The following is a 21,613-nucleotide window of genomic DNA, read 5'->3' on the forward strand; positions in this document are numbered from 1 at the left end:
TATCTGGAACTACATTTACTATAATGAAAATCCTTTAACAGCTCCCAGAGGCCTGCGTGCGCCCTGCGCCTAAACGCGCGCATGTAAATGTTGCTGCTATAGTCATTCAACTCGTGATTAGGACGCGATTCGCTCTGCCGTCTCCAAGAAATCAAACGCATGTTCGTGAACTGGCGTGCCCTATTACTGATTATACTATGCATACACACCACGGCCCCATTGAAGGAAACACTCACATTCATGTGTGAGAAAGCAGCGTGTCAGGGTTAAAATGCATCTTCAGATAGCGTGACCTCCTTTTTCTAGCGTCACACACGAACAAAAAAGTGCTTGAGTCAGGGAAACATACTTTGAAGGGGTCGTGTGAAGCAGTGTCCCGCCGTGAGACGCCTGGCCCTGCTAATGACACTGTCTGATTTATCTATATACTTGGTAGTGTTAGATGGACATTGGTAAAAGGGTGTGGGGGGTAAACTACCAAACCTAAGCAACAACAACAGCGCTAATGACCCTGGACTTCATCATAGAAGTGTTTCAATGCTCTGCATTTATCAAATGTACACGTGGACATGGCAAATCAGACCGCACAACCGAAAGTCCGATACCACCTTCAGAGACACAGAAATGATTTAGAAATGTATTGTTGCTTCTCTCTCGAAATCATCTGTGATTTATAATGCAGCAGCTAATGAGTGCAAGTCCAATTCTTGTGCATTAGATACAAATAAACATTGAAAAGAGCTAGCAAACAAGGCGCACCCAAGAAACCATGCCAACTGGAACTGCCAACATAATGACATGAGTGAACACGACGCTCAAACTGGCTTGCTTGATGCTGTTTGCTTCCAGCAGCTCATGGGTCTGTAACCCTTCCCCCGACCCCTCCTTCCTTAAGTGAAACCCTTCTGAAAAAAAAGTGCAAGCTGCTCCAAAGATAGCCCAGAAAATACAAAATTAAAATCTCATATCCAGCAACCAAGACCTGCGTATTCATAATTCACACGCCCTCTGCCAAATAAAAACAGAAGCAACTGGTAGTAATAAAAACATTGCACTGGGGCTTACTTTAATGAACTTGGTGCATTCACCAGAGGAAGATTAGATGTTAGTATATAGTGATACTACATCTAATGTAGCAAGTATCATTCCTGGTTCCCATATTATGTCATGCATCAAATTCAAAATATGTTTATTATCCTCTATATGAGAGGGCAGATTCTGTACATACGGTCTCAGGTAAATATCAATGAATATTCTAACATTGACCACAATTTGGGATTAAATGCACTGGAATGCTTTTTAAACAAAAGACCAGCAGAACTGTATAGGCATACTCAAATGATATTGGATATGACGAGAATGGTATTGGAAAATAACATCTTCCTTTTTGAGGATAAATGGTATAGGCAAAACCTTGGTACTGCGATGGGTTCCAGGTTCGCTCCGTCTTTTGCCAACCTCTTCATGGGGTGGTTCGAGGCGGAGTGGATCTGGGGACCTAGAGGCAGTAAATGGATCGATCACATCTATTACTGGTGACGCTTTATAGATGACCGTCTCTTCATTTGGCGAGGGACAGTGGATGAGATTAAAGCATTTTTTGAATATCTTAACACGAACACAGTGAATATAAAATTTGCATCAGTATACGACTTTGAACACCTTTTCTTTTTGGATATTGAATTGTTTGTTGAAGTGGGCAGACTGTGTAGCAGAATGTTTCGTAGGCTGCTTTGGAGATTATTGAACTGGAATAAACACACGTTCAAGGATTTTTTGTTGGATCATTGATTGAATGAACGCACCTCAAGGCCTTTGTGTTGGATCACTAATTGCAGAACGAAGTTGAAGATTATAATTTGGACTTTATATAATAAGGATTGATTGTTCGGAATTTAATGTGATTAGTTTAATATAAGCAGTACCTATGAAGATAATGTTTATATTTAATACTACTATGAGTATACAATAACTGATATATTTAGAATGCTCAGGAAGGAGTTCTGAAAGAAGAACTAGTCGAGGGGAGAGGCGGTGAGGGGAAGAATAAACAAAGTAGCCACCGCAAGAGAAAGAAGATGGACACCAGCACAGCAAAGAGAGAGGGGGGCATACACGGCTCACAGAAAGAACCAGGAAAGAATACAAAATGGCAGCTGGCAAGGATACCGGGTGTTTTTTGGGGATGGACGGGTAGGAAGATAGCAAAGCCACAAGCCTAGATTAAAGTACAAAATAACAAAATGGGAGTATACTCCTGTGCCCCAGTGACCTCCTCTGTGATCCTCCACAACAGTGCCAGTAACAACATGGGGTTAACAACAACGCCAGCGAGAATTGAATGCGCTGGTGACCTGTCTCGGGGAATCTCTAGGCACCAGTAAGATATACAGAAGTGGATGCCTGCTTTGGCCCCGTGAGCACTGTAGAGTGTGGGCTGTGGCAAGGAGATAACACCGGAAGCCTTCAATGTACCACCTAAGCTCTGGCAACCCTGCATTTGAATAATGTGGGCTGTGGGAGGGGGTCTGATGTGTGTGATAGCAGAGGACAGAAGCCGTTTTAAGTGTGCCCTTATTACCTTTGAAGAAAACCTTGATAGTGTGTGTGTGTACGTACACACTGGAATTCTTTCCAGTACCTCCATGCCCTGGGAAGCCTGCATTCCGACAATGTGAGCAGCCCGAAGAGTCAGGGTGACGCCGAGCTCCAGTCTCTGGGTGTTGCAGGGTTGGGTTACGAAGCTCAGGAACCTGCTTGTGCACGGGCCACTAGAACCGGGCAAGGGTCGCCCACCTCAGACTCCCGTGCCATGCGCAGGAGTCACTATGAGCACCCCCTTGAAGAGCCCCCCTCCAGTAAGTCCCTGGGGGCTAGGCGGTGTCCTCCTCCCTCACACACAGACAAGCAGTGGCGTAGTAGGGGGTGGGGGCACTGGCTTCCCCCCTCTTACCTGCCGTCTCGGACAAATTCTCCCCCTGCCTCGATGCGGATGTGCAGCGCCAAACATAGGGTCCGCCACGGGTGCCCAAAGGGCTTGCTACAGGCAGTGAAGTGCGGGAAGGGCAGCACAGGGAACTTCCTTAATGGCAAGTTTTATTGACTTGTTTTCAAGCCGTGGCGAGCGTTCAGGCAGCGTTGTTTTGCATTGGAATAAAATATAGAAATATGAAGCACGCCGTCCCTGAAGCAGGCACCATACTGATACGAGTGCCGAAATACTATAAAACAAGCTTGTTTAAAAAAATATATATTGGAAAAAACTGTTAGACGAGCTGGGCAAAATAAAAGAAAGGCAGGCGGCCACCATAAAGATTGAGCACAGCGTGCCATGCTGCATAAAACATATAATAAAAAAAAAAGGACTTGGGCAAGCTACATTAAAGTGGATTACTAAGCATGGGCTGCACAAGGGAATTGCTGGAGAGATGTTAATGGGGGAAAGCTGACGTGCGGAGAGCCGCACTATAAGAAAGGCTTGTGGACCCATTGCTCAAGATCAAACAAGGCATGACAGTCTGTTTACAAATTTTGGCGAGCCGCGCATTAGAAAACAAAAATGTACGGCACTCGCCCGCCTCCATCCTAATTAAATATAAAGCGCAGCTAGCTGCCTGAAAGCATCCGGGCTGGCCGTACTGACAAAGCAATTTTGAGATCAGAAGAACCGGGCGAGTGCCTTATTTTTATACACAGGGCTCCCATAGAGTGCAGTCGGGGGAACGCGCCCGGCAGCCATAAAGGCAGAAAGCGAGACCATTAACAGCAACTCAGCATGATGGGCAGCAAAAAAAGTAAAATGAAGTTCCCATGCACCACACATCAAACACCAAAGCTGACGAAAACAGTAATTAGGCACTGATGCTTCCAGACTAAACGGAAGTAAGTGTAGGATCAACAGCCAGTAATAACCCAGCTAGCAAGAGGTAGGCCAACCTTAAATAAATGGCGAGCAGCAGTAGATATTACCCGGCAATAGGTGGAGTTTCACCCAACATCTAAATTACTTAAAGTCTCGGAGAGACAGCACATGCGCTGCCTAACGGGACCTAAAAATGATAATAAAAAAAGTAACTTACCTTTTCCTTCACCGCTGCACGTCTCTCCTCTGTCCTCTTCTTTATGATCTACCAGAAGCACCCAGGCTTCCGGGCTCTCCCAGCCAATCATGATGCTGCAGGAGCAGCATTGTGATTGGTCTGAGCATCCTGTTTGGGCGCTCAGGCTGTGCCTGGGAAGCTGGGCATGTTCTCCACGGGGCTGTGCAACAAGCATCCTGGGATCGGTTTCAGGGTATGTCACCCTTCATCAGCCAGGTTAGCTTGAATCGAGTGGCACAGTGAGCAAGGGACCCACGTCTAGGCATACCGATCCCACTTATGGCGAAAAGTGTTACAGCAAACAAATGATGGACGGAATGCTGACAATGCAAACATTCTCCCCCAGTCAAAAGATCTGAGTTAAATCCATCGTTCTTTTGCCCACTACGCCACCCCGGTTTGGACCCAGCCATATGCAAATCAGTCCCAGGATGCTTGTTTCCGGTTCAGGGAGGACCTGGCCTGGCAGTTCGGTCTGGACTGTTCCCATGGGGTTCAGGGTCAAGACTGATTGGAATATGGCTGGGTCCAAACTGGGGTGGCGTAGAGGGCAAAAGAACAATGGATTTACCGCAGACCTTTTGACGGGGGGAGAATGTTTGCATTGTCAGTATTCCGTCCATCATTTGTTTGCTGTAACACTTTTCGCATTCCTACAGGGCATACAAGTCTCATATATTGTTTCTTATTTGCAACTATTGATTACTTTCATGTGCATTTGTGTATTAACGTTTTATAACATGTATTTGGAAATCTGACAATGTGCCTTTTATGTATTTATTCCTATAACTGCAAGTGTAATATGGTGAAAGAATTTCTATGCATCACATTACATCATTAATGATTGGGACTGTTTCTCACAATGGTTGTTGGAAGCACTATATAACATTGTCTTCAGCTAACTTGGAGAACAAGGGGCATTTACCACTTAGGCAAAACTTGTTTTTTCTCCTTCAATGTTGCTTATTGAGAACACACTGGAATCACATAAACAGAACTTGACCGTGTAGGTTCCAGGATGCCTGCCTTCAGCTTTCAAGTATGTGACAAATATAATTCACTCCTCATGAAGGCTGACCTTTCAGTGATGCTTATTAGCTAAGACTCAGGAAGAAAAGAATTCATATAATGTAATAGGCTGTTTGTTTTTATATTATTTACACTCTACTAATACATAATGCTCTATTACTTACCGGTAATCTTCATTACTCCGGGTCCCGTTGTCTTCGTCCCATTCAGTCACAAAGTAGAGTGGAGATAACCATCTTGCGACAGAAAAAAAGACAAGAGGAATGCTGGGACCCTAATACTGCCCCTCCCACAGGGAGTACATAAGCAGTGCTTACCCAGCATCCTGCCTGTACGGGAAACAACCTTTACAATGCAACTTTTACAACGCAGTGCCTTTACGACGCAACTTTTACAACGCAAACCATTACAATGCATTGCGCTGGGGGGGCGCTCTAGGATAGGGAATAGGTTTAATTTACTGTCCAACACCTTCCCTACTATCCACGGGGACTGGAGTTGGAATAGTAAATTAAACTATTCACTATCCAGCGCCCCAAAGCACTATGCGTTGTAATGGTATGCGTTGTAAAACTCGCGTTGTAAAAGCATGCGATGTAAAAGCATGCGTTGTAATGTCATACATCCTGCCTGTACTAACCAAGGGGAAGGCCGGCTGCCGGGGAGGGAAGGAGGGGCGTATGAATAGTACGAGGACAATAGGACCCGGAGTAATGAAGATTAGCGGTAAGTAATAGAGCATTACCCCCAGGTTCCTTATGTCCTCGTCCCATTCAGTAACAAAGTGGAGAATACCAAAGCAGAAACCCGGCCTACCGAACCCACAAGTTCACCCAAGGCTCAGTTCTCTCACCACAACTGTTCAACATATACATGGAACCCCTCACCACCATTCTTAAAAAGGCGAATATCCCCTTCCACCTATACGCCGATGACACTCAGATCTATCCATAAACCTCCTCCCCAAACAACATCCTCAGACTTAAGAACACTCTAAACGAAATTCAACGCTGGCTATCCCAAAATCACCTTAAACTCAATCAGGAAAAAACAGAGATCCTCCTCATCTCCAACACAGAAGAGAACCCTCAAATCACAGAATGCCTTAAAGCTTTGGGCGTTCTAAATGGTAATCTCACCGACATGCCCTTTTTAAACTGAATTTGGAGTCAGATATCTCCTGGAACCATAAGGGGGTTGGGTATTTCAGAGAAGAGATGATAAAAACAACCTTGTAGGTTTAAGAAAGGCACCAGAGATCATCAAACGACATGGACAGATGTTAGCCAAGCTCGTGTGCTGGGGGTGATATATGTTTAAAAGCCGAGATATGGCATGTAATAGATATTCAAGTCTGGGATACACTGTTTATTCTGCACAGTCATTTTACATCGTTAATATTACCTGCTGGCTTCATTTGTTTATTCTCTTTGAAAGCTGCCTCTGTGCACCTCCAACTGCATAGTAACCCGACCTTCAACTCGAAAACAGGATATATTCCTGTTTTACTAGAAAAAAAGTAGGGCTATCAATGTATCTAGCAAATCTTGAGCACATGGCTTCGGATGGCAGTTCATCTGTAAGTGCCAGGTGATTGGTAGTGTGTGTTATGCAGCCTGGCAACATTATGTGCACTCCCTATAAAAAGGTTGTCACTATTTCACTCAGTACTGTTGTCAGAGTCCATCCGTAAGGCACTCCGTGCGTTCACACACTAATGTATGTGTTGTCTGTGACAACACAAAAAACAGCAGATTTGAATTGTTCATTTTCTTGTGAGCGACGAGGAAAGTGTACAGCATCACGCTACACACACACACACACACACAACGCCTTCTAGTCGCCTTTACACAAAACGGAATAGTATGATTGGTTTATTTTTCATAAAGCACTTAAAGTCCTTCAGTCGCTTCTAGGCGCTCCGAATTTTCCGAGAAAGAGGATAGATGGTACACCGGGAGTTAAAGTGAGGTTCACAGCAGCACTCAAATTTCTCAGAAGGGGACACCAGTACCCGCAGCAGCACCCCCCTTCCATCCCCACCCCCCTTTCTATACTAGGCAATTTCGACACAAGTATATTTTTTCCTACCAGAGTTTTTGTTTTGTGTATTTTTGGTTACCAGGTGAAAGTCTCACGAAAAAAATTCCCTTGCCAAGCAGGTGACGTTTATTTGGTTGGGAATATATGCAAGAAGTCAACGGTTAGGGGAAAAGGAGCACTAATGCTTGTGGGGTGGATTGGTGTCCCTCGAGCACGAGGTGAAGGTCACCCTTGCTCGGGGACTTCCCTGTGTGAAGTGCTGGTCCAAGATGCTGCAGGTGTTTGTCTAAGCAGGTTAAAACTTAAAAGCGATGCTGGTGATACATTTTGGACTGTAAGATGATCCTTCCTTAGTAAATAAATATTGTAAAGACAGTGGTTCTTATTCTTTCATTCCTGGGGACGCCCAATTAATTAATCCCCCCTCCCTGTTTCATTATTGGAATCTGGGAACCCCCCATCACCCTCCACTTAGTCTTGACTGCTAGCCGAGGGCTACAGTCTAAGCATTGTCGACGGTTTGAACCGCAAAACAATACAAAACAAGCATTGGCATAGCCAATATGTCTCGCTTTTGGCACCTTATAAGTGTTTAGCCATGCAACAGTTAGTGTTGTTGCACTAAGGATATTGTGCTGCATACCTAAATATTATAAGGTCCCAAAAGCGAGACCTATTAGCTATGCCAATGCTTGTTGATATCCTTCTTAGCAGGAGAAGTGGCTCAGTGGGCGGTTCCGCTGGTAAGGAGAGACGATCCCCTGCTTTATCATTAGGATGCCTTCAAGATAGACTTTGAGAAAGTATTCAAAGGAAGATCGGCTTCCTTACCATCTGACAAAGAATTACTTGAATTAAGTCAAGAAAATAAAGATCTGGTGACCTACTTGAACACTTTTCGGAGGCTAGTGGCAGAAACTAACTGGCCCAGGTCACAACAGGCTGCTATCTTTTATCAACGGCTGAAAGGCGACCTAAAGGATGTTTTCGCTCAGATAGAGCCTCAAACCACCTCATGTGAGGATTTAATCGATCTAACCTTACGTCTGGATCATCGTCTCAGTCAAAGAAAAGGGGATAATAAGAGAAGAGAAAGAGCCTATCCCCAGTTTGAGCGATCTAAACCTTCTGATTCAGCATCCCTGCAAGAGCCCATGGAAATAGGGACAGGGAGGTCTTCGTTGTCTTCGGAAGAAAGAGAGGCAAGACGCAAGCATGGGTTGTGTTTATACTGCAGAAAGAAAGGGTACTTCTTCTGTGATTGCTTATCAAAGCCAAGAGGGCCTCGTTCAACTTATGGACCAACCATGGCCGGTGCTGGAGGGAAGACGGCGGGATACTGAAGAGCTTGAGGCATAGTGCCTAATGTACGACTCGTTTTTGCATGCGTAAACGGGTATGCAAACCTATTTGCACATGCAAAAACCTATTGGGCCACGTACATACGCCTACTTAGCGAGTCACAATTTTTTTGCGACTCGCTAAATAGGTTTTGCGACTCGCTATTTGTAAGGGGCATTCCATTCCAAATAGGGAGTCTCAAAACCATGTACAAATGTTTTATGACCCCAATTGCGGCCGCAAAACGCTTGCAATTACCACCTACTTCAAGTAGGTGGTAGTGCATTTGCAAATGGGAAGGGGTCCTCAGGGGACCCCTTCCCCTTTGCAAACACATGCAAAATTAATTTTTTAAGGGCAGACAGTTGTCCCAGGGATCACTACCTGCCCTTAAAAAATGAAATGAAAATGTTTCATCTTTTGTTTTTTAAATGCATCCTGTTTTCCTTTAAGAAAAACGAGCTGCATTTAAAAAATAAAAAACTGCGTTATTTAAAAGCAGTCCCAGACATGGTGGTCTACCTAGCAGGACACAATCCTTGGGAGGACTGGCATTCCCATTGGGCTCGTAAATTGGGAGAGGCTCATTAATATTAATGAGCCTCGTAATTTGCTACCCCAATGGGAATCGCAAACAGTGTTAAACACACTATTGTACATTTCATTTAGCGCCTCGCAATTTGCGACTTACAATGTGTCACAAATTGCGAGGCGCTAAATAAAATGGTTGTACATCTGGCCCCAAGTGAAGGATTACTCTCAAGCGGATTAAGCATTCATTCCATCTCCAACCTTATCAAGCCTCATTATGAGCATCTGTATATACCCATCCAGTTATGTATTCAGCATCCCTTCCATCTCCAACCTTATCAAGCCTCATTATGAACATCTGTATATACCCATCCACTTATGCTTTCAGTCGCAGTGGTGTGCAGCGCAAGCCATGATAGATTCTCGGGCTCCTGGCTGTTTTCTGGATTACTCTAATGCCAAGCATTTGGGTATAGCACTGGAAAAGAAGACACCTGAACAAGTGTTTGTGGTGGATAGGAAGCTCTTTGAGTCCGGGCCAATCTGCTACCTTACTGAAGACCTATCGATCTTGTATGACTACACACATTGGAAAACCTTATCCTTCCGCGTTATCCAAGCACAACAATATGGGATTATTCTAGGATTGCCATAGCTACAGAAACATAATGCTGAGATAAATTGGTCTGAAAAAAGACTGAGATTAAACTCCAACTACTGTCAGGAACGTTGTGTAATTCCCTTGGAAAAACCGGTGCTAGCCACTATACAATACATGGCTACAGCAGCTGAAAAAGAGATCATGTTACCAACAAACTACTAGGAATTTGTGGACGTCTTTAGCAACCAATGGCAGAAGGACTGCCACCTCATAGACAGTATGACTGTCAAATCTATCTGATACCAGGCACAGTCGTTCCATCTGAAAGACTATACGCCCTTACAGAACCAGAGAACAAACACCTACGGCTATATTTAGACAAATATCTGGCTTTAGGATTCATACGCCCTTCAAAATCCCCAGCAAGCTCGCCTTTGTTCTTCATACCAAAGGCTAATGGTGAACTAAGGATTTGCATAGACTTTCGCGCATTGAATGCCATCACTGTTAGGAATCAGTTCCCCTACCCCTCATCCCTGTGCTGCTGGAACAAGTGAAGAAGGTGGTGGTGTATACCAAATTGGATCTTAAAGGCGAACCATTTAGTTTGCATGAGAGAGAGAGAGATATGAGTGGAAGACCGCCTTCAAAACTTGGTACGGATTATACAAATACTTGGTCATGCCATTTGGGTTTGTAATGCACCCGCGGCATTTCAGTTCTTCCTCAAAAATGCTCTAAAATAGTATCTAGATAGATATGTGGTGGTGTACATTGACAACATCCTTATCTACTTGGCTCGTGAAAAGAACCATATATAACACGTAAGTGCAGTGCTACGCACACTAAGAAAACACTCTTTGTTCTGCAAGTTAATGAAATTTGAGTTCCACGTCTCTTCTGTGGAGGTATGAGGAGTAATGCTTTCTCCGTATGGACAAAACATGGTGGAGAGGAAAGTGCTCGCTGTGAAAGAGGGGCTGTGCCCACAAACAGTTTGTGTTGTTCAATGCTTTCTGAAGTTCGCTAACTTTTACAGTCACCTCATTAATCAGTTTTCACACTTGGTGGTCCCTATAACCAGATTGTTACACAAGAAAACTGTCTTTTTTAATGAGGAAGCACAGACAGCATTCAACAATCTCAAATAAACTTCCACCTCCACCCCTATTCTAGCCCATGCCGAGCCCAACAAACCCTTTCTTGTTGATGCAGACGCTTCAGAGGTGCCTGTGGGAGCAGTGTTGTCCCAACATAATCTATTAACAGGACAAATAGTGGCTTATATGTCCCAGAAGTTCAACGAGGCCGAAAGGAACTATACTATTGCAGAAAAAGAGTTACTATCTAACGCCATAGCTAAGAACAATACAAAAAGTGGAAACGTGATGTGTCCACGTTTTGCTTTGGGCCATTTCCTGTTGTGGAAACTACACAGAACGTGCAATGGGGGTAGCCTAGAAAATTCCGCCAACACAAAAAATGGCACCAGGTATAAATATTGGACCTCCTGAGCCACCCTTCGGTACACTCCTAGGCATGTGGATGTTACAGAAGGAGGACTATCTTGGTCCCCGGAGGACTGCCCCACTGCTACCAGAGAACTGTTATCTTGCAAGAGACTTGCCTTATGTTCTTGAGGACTGCCCTGCTGATTGAGACCTGTCTTGTTCCCCACAATACTGCCATGCTGCTTGAGTCTTGCCCTGCTCTCTGCAAAGGAAAGACTGGACCTGCTCCCTTCATCCCTGCCTATCTGACCTGCTACCTAGGCCTGCAACTGGACCTGCCTGGGCCCTAGTAGCCTCTGCTAAAGTGAGCCCCTGATTCGCAAGAGGTGCCCCTCTTAGGTCTTGGACACTTGGCTGACATCTGAGTGAGCTCCTCTACATAAGGAAGAGAAATCCTGAAGTTTTGAACTCTTTGCCCTGGACTTTGCGAAGGTAACTTTCTCAGCGGGACTAACCTGGTCCCTGTATTTGGTCCGTACTCCATCGCCGTCGACCTGAACTTGTGACTTTTCCCCAGTGTATCTCAACAAGATCTCCACTTAATGCCTCTTTTTGTTTTAGGATCTATACTTACCAAAAACTTGCATAAAAGCGGTTATGATATTTTGAACGTTTGAAGTTTTATTTATAAAAGTTTTCTCTTTTTTTGTAAATTGTTTTTTTTCCCCTTGTGTTGTGTTTTCACTTTGGGTATTGCATGAATAGTTTACACAGAGCCTCTAAGTTAAGCCTGGCTGCTTTTGTGGCAAGCTACAATTAGGTTACGCACAGGTTAATTTAGTTACTTTTGTTGTTCACCCTGGCAAAGGATTGTGGTTGTTTGAGAAGGTTTTCAACCCCTCAATCACAACCCCAATTTCCTACAATATGACTTTATGAAAATCATAGTCTGGGACATATCATAAAATAACACCAACTTATGAATTGCATCTTATGAAAATATTAGAATTTTCCTGTTCTCAAACCACACATACCAGAAATGTTTAAAATATTTCTGCCCTCACTCTCACTTTCACTATCCAGTTAAAACTGAGTACTACTGTCTCCTGGGTACAAAACATATGGAATAGTCCACAGGATGTTGAGCCATTGTCCAGCTTACACATGACCTTGAAGATGAATTGGGGCTTATTTACAAGCCCCTTGTGCCACCAGCGCATAACTTTCTTTATGGGAAAAAGTGACGAACAGGTGGTGCAAGGGACTTGTAAGAAGCCACATTGTCCATTATGATAAAATGTGTTTATTGTGACTTAAGAGCTGCCACCACAGGCATACATCAATGGAGAATTGTATAATCATTGAATGTTAATTTTAAATATTCATGGGGCAATATCCGGACACCAGGGACTTGTACACAATCTAACCTAGCTCACAAATTTAGCTTCTCTTCAAAAATCATTGGAAGCACTCCAAACACAGGTGTCTTTTTTCCTATTTCCTTTTCACTAACATTTGTTATAAATAACACTTGTTATATATTGACCTGGGAACACGTCTTAACAGTCCTAGACCTGCTACTGGGTAAACTAACTAACATTTTACTGGCATGAAAATTAGCTCAGCTTTAATCCCTGTATTGACACTTACAGTACTCTCCTCCATTCCCAACTGGATGAATTTACACCAGTTGATCCCTCAATTCATCCACTTATGAAACTTTATTTTATATCCTATTCGGTAAACATCCTTTACAATGCAACTTTCACCACGCAGTGCCTTTACGATGCAACTATTACAACGCATGTTATTACAACGCATAGCGCTGGGGGGGCGCTCTAGGATAGGGAATAGATTTAATTTACTATCCAACACCTTCCCTATTATCCACGGAGACTGGAGTTGGAATAGTAAATTAAACTATTCACTATCCAGCACCCCTTAACGCTTTGCGTTGTAACAGCATGCGTTGTAAAAACTGCGATGTAAAGGCATGCGTGGTAAAACCATGCGTTGTAATGTCATACATCCATCTTATTCTCACCAAAGATTTAAAGAATTCTGAAATGACAGTGTTCTTCCATGCTAGTCTTAGTTTTGTAATGACCCTGCCATCGTAGCAGTTCAATGCTAAATCTAGTACAAATAGGTTCGGGGAAAGGAAATAAAACAATGGAGTCAAAACGTACAACTTTTGCTAGCTAAACTTGACAAACCTCCTCCAGGAACCGTCACTGTAACACTATTGCAGATGAAGGGAGGGACGGTGGCAGAGTCTCCCCGACCCGCTTGTGCTATCTGCTGTGACTGTGACAGCGCTCCGCGCTCCCCACTAGCCGGTACCTGTTTGTTGGGCTCTTGCTCTCAGCTATATTTTAAAATTGTGAATTTTAAATTGTGATTGATACATTTTAAAAACTATTGCACACTCACCGCTAAGACTGCGCTGACTTCCTGGGCCTGTGCTCGATTCTTCCCCTGCCCCGCCCCGTTCCGACACGGCAACCAGTGCCGCTTGAGCGGAGGGCGGGACAGGAAGAGCCAGTGACCCCACCCACACTCTCGCGCTGTTAGCGCTCTAGCAGATCACTTCAGGCAGGGCATTTAAGGCGGCGAGGAGCTGCGGCAGCTTGCGGAAGGGAGGGACGGTGGCAGAGTCTCCCCGACCCGCTTGTGCTATCTGCTGTGACTGTGACAGCGCTCCGCGCTCCCCACTAGCCGGTACCTGTTTGTTGGGCTCTTGCTCTCAGCTATATTTTAAAATTGTGAATTTTAAATTGTGATTGATACATTTTAAAAACTATTGCACACTCACCGCTAAGACTGCGCTGACTTCCTGGGCCTGTGCTCGATTCTTCCCCTGCCCCGCCCCGTTCCGACACGGCAACTAGTGCCGCTTGAGCGGAGGGCGGGACAGGAAGAGCCAGTGACCCCACCCACACTCTCGCGCTGTTAGCGCTCTAGCAGATCACTTCAGGCAGGGCATTTAAGGCGGCGAGGAGCTGCGGCAGCTTGCGGAAGGGAGGGACGGTGGCAGAGTCTCCCCGACCCGCTTGTGCTATCTGCTGTGACTGTGACAGCGCTCCGCGCTCCCCACTAGCCGGTACCTGTTTGTTGGGCTCTTGCTCTCAGCTATATTTTAAAATTGTGAATTTTAAATTGTGATTGATACATTTTAAAAACTATTGCACACTCACCGCTAAGACTGCGCTGACTTCCTGGGCCTGTGCTCGATTCTTCCCCTGCCCCGCCCCGTTCCGACACGGCAACCAGTGCCGCTTGAGCGGAGGGCGGGACAGGAAGAGCCAGTGACCCCACCCACACTCTCGCGCTGTTAGCGCTCTAGCAGATCACTTCAGGCAGGGCATTTAAGCCCTCTCGTCGCCCAAGCGCGCAGCGGTTGCGCGCAGGGGGCGCCTTAGTCGCGCCTGAGACGAGCCAGAGAGGAGCCCGTCTGTGCCCGTCCGTGACCGAACGGGGCCAGGGGCCATGAACCCTACTTCTGCTGCCTCAACCCGCAAAGTAGTGGACAGATTAAGGTATTCTCCTAGTGACTTACGCAACCTGTGGCACCCACCCCCTAAAGGTTGTGCGCAGGATGCCGGCCCATGTCCCGGGGGCCCGTTCTCCTGCAAACATTGTCACTTTCAGTCACATCCTGGTCCCCCCTTCACAGACACTCCAATCCCTGAAGACCCCAGCCCCTTGCCCCCCAGGGGTAATAGCATACTATGTAATGTTAGATCTCTCCCGAAACACCATTCGGAGGTTTGGGACTTAATACACTCAACCAGCCCCGACTACTGCTTCTGCACCGAGACCTGGCTTAAACCCCACCTGGTCCCTGCTATCACCTTGGGGGTCCCTTCGGGGTATAAGATTCTTAGGCTTGACCGCCCTGTTAAAACCGGCGGCGGGGTCGCGGTAATCTATAAAGATACTTTTACTGTCACTCTTCTTGACCAATGCTGTACTGACGACATTGAGATACTGGTTTTTAAAATTGGTTCCTCGCCCCTAGCTTACTGGAAGGGAGCATTGGTGTACCGCCCTCCGGGTCCCTACACTGAGGCCTCGACCATCCTCCTGGAGACACTAGCCCCCCATATCAGATCAGGGACTAATTTTGTACTCCTAGGGGACTTCAATGTCCACAGCGAACTATCTGACAACGCTGAAGCTCGCAACCTGTTGACTGACTTATCTGCCCTAGGCTTCAAACAGTGCAACCGGGGTCCGACTCATCAGGCTGGTCATACCCTCGATATAATTTTATCTAACTCTCACTCCCTGACTTGTTACCCCCCATCACAGGTGGAATGGACCGACCACTTTATAATCAACTTCTCCCTCCCCACTCTCTCGGAGGAACGCCCCAACCCTGTCCCCCTGCCGCTATGGCGCAGGCAGTGGCATAAGGTGTCCGCCGATTCTTTTAGAACTGCCTTTATACCTCCTGATTTTCTCCCCTCAGACTCCCCCAATTTGGCCTTGTCCAAATTCAATAATGCCTTGAGTACGGCGGTCAACCTGATCGCCCCCCTAAGACGCTGCAATCAGCGGTCGGACCGTAAACAAGAACTATGGTACTCAGACTTACTGCGCGCGGAGAAAAGAGCCTGCAGAAAGTTGGAGAAATCTTGGAGACTCTCGCGCAGCACTGTCGATAGAGACAGATATAGCTCAGCAATGAGACTCTATCATAAAAACATCAGAGCTGCCCGTAAGTCCCACATTATCTCCCAACTCTCTGGGGCCGGCAACGACCCCAAAATGTTGTACCAGGTGCTCTGCACATTCACCAAGCCTGTCGCTTGCGACAGTGCAGAAGTGCTGACCCAAAAACTGTGCGATGACACGGCCGGTTTTTTCTCGGACAAAATTGATGCTATTTATCGAAATATCTCCCAATCAAGCACATCCGCGGATGAAATTGTCCCCTCCTCCAGTCTCCAGCCTGGAACAGCCTGCGCTGTTCCAGCCTCACTATCATTCATCCCTGAGATCACCCTAGACCAGGTCAACTCCCTGATTGGGACCATTAAGTCAGGCAGCCCAGTAGATCCTGTACCTGCCCGTGTCATGCACCTCATTGGGAGTGTCCTCAGCCCCTGCATTCGGACGGTGATCAATCGCTCCCTGTCTGAGGGACTGGTCCCCCGGGTGTGGAAGGAGGCCATGGTCAAGCCTATCAGGAAAAACACCGCCATCCCCTGGTCAGACTTGACCAATCTGAGGCCAATTTCCCTTCTGCCATTCATTGGCAAACTGACGGAGAAGCACGTCAACCACCATCTCTCCGCCTTCATTGAGCAGACTGGCAGCCTAGACCATTCTCAGTCCGGGTTCAGGCCTAGGCATAGTACCGAGACCGCCCTCCTCTCCGTTACGGATGCCATACGCCTGTCCCTGGACAGAGGGCTGTCTGTGGTGTTGGTGCTGTTGGACCTGTCCGCAGCATTCGACACCATATCCCACGCCATTCTCCTCACCAGATTAAAGGAGACAGGCATTGACAGATCTGCCTTGGCGTGGTTCACCAGCTTTCTCTCAGAGCGCACCCAGAAGGTGAACATGGGCTCCTTTAGTTCCACCTCGGCTAATATCATCAGAGGAGTCCCGCAGGGCTCCTGTCTTAGCCCTACGTTGTTTAACGTATATGTCTCCTCTCTGGCCAACATGACAAGGTCCTTTGGGTTTATGCCTATCTCCTACGCTGACGACACGCAGCTGCTGTTTACTTTTAAGACCTTTACCCCGGAGATAAGACAAGCTTTCTCCAGCGGCATGACTGCAATCGCCAGCTGGATGGCCAAGAACTTTCTACAGTGCAACGTGGGAAAGTCTGAGGTCATGTTATTCGGGGAGGCGAGAATCCTCTGGACCCCAGATTGGTGGCCTTCCAGCCTGGGACAGGCCCCGCTCCCTAAACAGGTAGTAAAAAACCTGGGGGTTCGTCTAGACCAGGACCTCACCCTTTTTCACCATGCCAGCACCACTGCAGGGTCCTGCTTCCACATTATTGGCCTCCTTCGGAAGGTGTTCCCCCTTCTACCCGACAATACTCGGAAGACCCTGGTCCAGGCCCTCGTTTTGAGCCGCCTGGACTATTGTAATGGCCTACTTCTAGCTGCCAATGAGGGAGTGCTCAATAAACTACAGGTGGTGCAGAACACCGCAGCACGGCTGGTGACCAACACCCCCCCCAGAACGCCGTCCCTCCCCCTCCTCCAGGCCCTTCACTGGCTTCCTATCCGGAAACGGGTAGAATTCAAGATTTGCTGTGTGATACACAGGAGTTTACACAATCTGGGACCCCATTACTTGGCGGATAAATTTGTTTATCACCGTCCATCCCGCATCCTCAGGTCCACCAACCAACAGTTGCTTCAGGTTCCTAGACACTATAAGACCAGACAGGGAGGCCGCGCCCTCTCCATCATGGGTCCACGTCTATGGAACAGCCTCCCCCTCTCCCTCAGAGAATGCCCGAGTCACTCAGCTTTCAGGAAACGCCTAAAGACAGCCCTATTCTAGGAGGAGCTTCCTCGACCTGTTCACCTCACAGCACCGCGCGGAGATACACCTTCGGGTGTGATGCCGGCGCGTAATAAGCCCATAAAATAAAATAAAATAAATAAATTTGCCTGCAGGAAGTGGTGAACAACAACTGAGACTTGTCAGAATGTAAAGCAAAGACAAAGAGTACTGGGAACGCACCACCAATCCCCCCAGGGAATAATCTAGTGCAAGCTTATCGTAACTTTCAAGTGCCACTGATGCATCACGTCATTGTCACCTGTCCTTACACTCCTTGTGCTTGCGGTCACATCCAATCTAGGCCCAAAGCTTGTGCCTGTTCCGGTCTTTGTATTTGTATGTGTCTCACCTGTTAAAACACTTGTAAGGGCAAAGTTCAGATTTTGCACCTATTGACAACAAGTCTATGCCAATGGTTGTGGCTTCCTTAGGGTCAAATCCCATGGCCTTTTCCCAAGGAGAGATATAGGTTTTGAAGACAGTTATTTGTTTTCCACCACTTCCTCCACCTCCTGCTTTTTGAGCCTGCTGGCCACCTGTATAAGGATATAAAAAGAAGGGAAAATTGAGTAAATTTGAGCAGAAGGGATAATCAATGTTTCAAATCAAAACTTCAGCAAATATCACTTCAATTTCTACACAGGAAGTGCCACTTTGAATAAGCATTCAATGTGTTGTGTTCTAAAATTGACAGAAGAACAGTTTGTATCTAAAGGTAATTAACTTATCTAGTGTTAAGATCTTCAACAGTCTTACCGGTTGAAAAAAAAATGGAACATATCTGAACATTATAGATAGGGCTGTCTAGGAACAGTCATGAGTACGCTACATCTGAAAAATGTGTATTGTATTATAATCAAAAGCGCTGACCATTCTAGGAATTATGGACCAATAGGAGATGTTTCTAAAGCCTGAGATCCATATGTGAGAAGGTACTTTTCACACACGGGGTGCTAAATATTTTATGGACTGGTCTGACCCTGAAGACCTCAGACCTTTGTGCACATGTATTTTTATACCCAAGTTGAATTCTCTCCATGGTGTGGCTCTTGAATATCGAGTGAATTATATCATTGGACACTAATATTGTGGACAAAATATTGAGGGACAAATTATTGATATGTAAGAAAGTATAGATTTTTTTATACCAAATTCCATATATATGTATCCACGCGATGTATATCATAAAGGTATACATAGAGTTAAGAATAGTAGATGTATTCTTCCTTCGGTGCCCTTACGTTTTGTCCCTTAATATGATGTCTATTACGTTAGTGCTATACTATATTCTTGTATTGGATAATCAAGAGTACATCCCTGCATAGTGCTATTCTTAAAACTTTTTATTATGCAAGCTTACAATCAAGATACAGCCAGATTTAAAGAGAAAAAGCTAATCTATGGGTCTAGAGACCTTTCGGATTGGAAGACAATGAAAGGGAAGTAGAGTGGTGAGGAGAGAGGCTCTATGTGGTGGAAATGCATCATCACAAAAACAGCATTGGAAAAAACAATAATAGGTCTAATATAACTAAAGTGACTCTCTATTGATTTTTGAGTTTGTGTGTGTGGTATTGTGGATGAATAAGTGGGAGTATAAAAGAATGCAAGAATGAGTTGATGGATGAATAAATGGATTCATGAGTGCATGAATGCATGAGTAACAATGTGCACAGAGGGAAGTATAATTGAATTGATGGAAGCATCCAGTCATGGGTGTAGAGTCGGGCGCTAGACCCACATGCTGGTTAAAGATTGAGACACGGACACAGTGAGGTACTGGTTGCAACTGGCCCAGAGCACGTGCGCTCTGCCACTTTTATTATTCCTGCGTCACCTGACCAGTGACGTCAGTGGTGGGTGGATGCACAGTGTAGGGCATACTTAGAAACACTGGTGTGCTGACTGCACGTCACTACATCCCTCCCAAACTTGGTGAAAAATCAAAACCCCGGAAAAAGTCCGAAACCTGTGGGAGGAAAATTAAACATGAAAATACATTAGCAAAACTTCCACTAAGTCTCTTCAGCTGCTTGCAGAACAGCTATGGTGACAAACAGCAGCTTGGACTACCAGTTTACGGTGGCACAGTTCAGGAGTGCTCGGCGGGTCAGGCCTCGTCCTGGCTCCTTAACTGGATGTTGCTCTGCAGTCATGTTCAAATCTCGCTCTTGTGGTGACAACCATCAGCTGGAGAGATGGTGGATGGCTAGGTGTTGTTTTTCCGCCGTTTAGTCCTGGTTCTTGCGGTGTTTTCGTGCATGCTTCAAAGTGTCTCTTGGCAAGTGAAAAGAGTAGGTCCGAACATCCCACTCACTAGGATGCCCCTCTCGCCGGTGTTCCTCTCTCACAGGATGGCTGGGAGGCCCTCTTTGCCAGGCTACCACGGGACTGGTGCTTTCTGTCGTGTTGCTCCACCATAGCCTTCGGGCCATGAGTGGGACGCGCTACGAGCTTCACCGTTCTGTCCTTTGTAGGCATGGGCGGATTTTGCGGATCCATGATCCGCGGATTTTGCGGATTTGCGTATTGCTGATCCGCAAAATTTGCAGATTTGCGGATTTGCGGATTGCGCTCGTGAAAGTCAAGGATGCAAAGGCCTCTATCCAGCATCACAGCTGATTTTCGACGGTAGATTTGGGAAGAAGGCACACCTGCCCAGCCTCGACGACGCTCACGATTGTTTTTGGGCTGATGAATGAGTCACTGAATTTGAGCTTCAGCTAGTTCCAGCGACCATGTGTGTGTTACTATGCAATCGCCCCGAAGGGCGCAGGGGTCCCTTCAGCTCCTGGTCACAGGAACAGCACGAGGATTGCGCTCGTGAAAGTCAAGGATGCAAAGGCCTCTATCCAGCATCACAGCTGATTTTCGACGGTAGATTAGGGAAGAAGGCACACCTGCCCAGCCTCGACGACGCTCACGATTGTTTTTGGGCTGATGAATGAGCCACTGAATTTGAGCTTCAGCTAGTTCCAGCGACCATGTGTGTGTTACTATGCACTCGCCCCGAAGGGCGCAGGAGTCCCTTCAGCTCCTGGTCACAGGAACAGCACGAGGATTGCGCTCGTGAAAGTCAAGGATGCAAAGGCCTCTATCCAGCATCACAGCTGATTTTCGACGGTAGATTAGGGAAGAAGGCACACCTGCCCAGCCTCGACGACGCTCACGATTGCTTTTGGGCGGATGAATGAGTCACTGAATTTGAGCTTCAGCTAGTTCCAGCGACAATGTGTGTGTTACTATGCAATCGCCCCGAAGTGCGCAGGGGTCCCTTCAGCTCCTGGTCACAGGAACAGCACGAGGATTGCGCTCGTGAAAGTCAAGGATGCAAAGGCCTCTATCCAGCATCACAGCTGATTTTCGATGGTAGATTAGGGAAGAAGGCACACCTGCCCAGCCTCGACGACGCTCACGATTGTTTTTGGGCTGATGAATGAGTCACTGAATTTGAGCTTCAGCTAGTTCCAGCGACAATGTGTGTGTTACTATGCAATCGCCCCGAAGGGCGCAGGGGTCCCTTCAGCTCCTGGTCACAGGAACAGCACGAGGATTGCGCTCGTGAAAGTCAAGGATGCAAAGGCCTCTATCCAGCATCACAGCTGATTTTCGACGGTAGATTAGGGAAGAAGGCACACCTGCCCAGCCTCGACGACGCTCACGATTGTTTTTGGGCTGATGAATGAGTCACTGAATTTGAGCTTCAGCTAGTTCCAGCGACCATGTGTGTGTTACTATGCAATCGCCCCAAAGGGCGCAGGGGTCCCTTCAGCTCCTGGTCACAGGAACAGCACGAGGATTGCGCTCGTGAAAGTCAAGGATGCAAAGACCTCTATCCAGCATCACAGCTGATTTTCGACGGTAGATTAGGGAAGAAGGCACACCTGCCCAGCCTCGACAACACTCACGATTGTTTTTGGGCTGATGAATGAGTCACTGAATTTGAGCTCCAGCTAGTTCCAGCGACCATGTGTGTT

The 21,613-nt window shown here is 46.4% G+C and overlaps 1 protein-coding gene across 1 annotated transcript in view; it reads right to left on the reverse strand.

The window, feature by feature from the left end:
- MYOZ1 (myozenin 1) overlaps nucleotides 1–21,613 on the reverse strand; it is a 516,347-nt gene that overhangs the window by 31,282 nt on the left and 463,452 nt on the right. The window contains exon 5 of the mRNA XM_078643228.1: nucleotides 17,986–18,172. Within this exon, the coding sequence (XP_078499354.1) occupies nucleotides 17,986–18,172 (187 nt within the window). The remainder of the gene's footprint in view (nucleotides 1–17,985; nucleotides 18,173–21,613) is intronic.

This window comes from Lissotriton helveticus, chromosome 5_1, assembly GCF_964261635.1.
Source record: "Lissotriton helveticus chromosome 5_1, aLisHel1.1, whole genome shotgun sequence".
Lineage (NCBI taxonomy): Eukaryota > Metazoa > Chordata > Amphibia > Caudata > Salamandridae > Lissotriton > Lissotriton helveticus.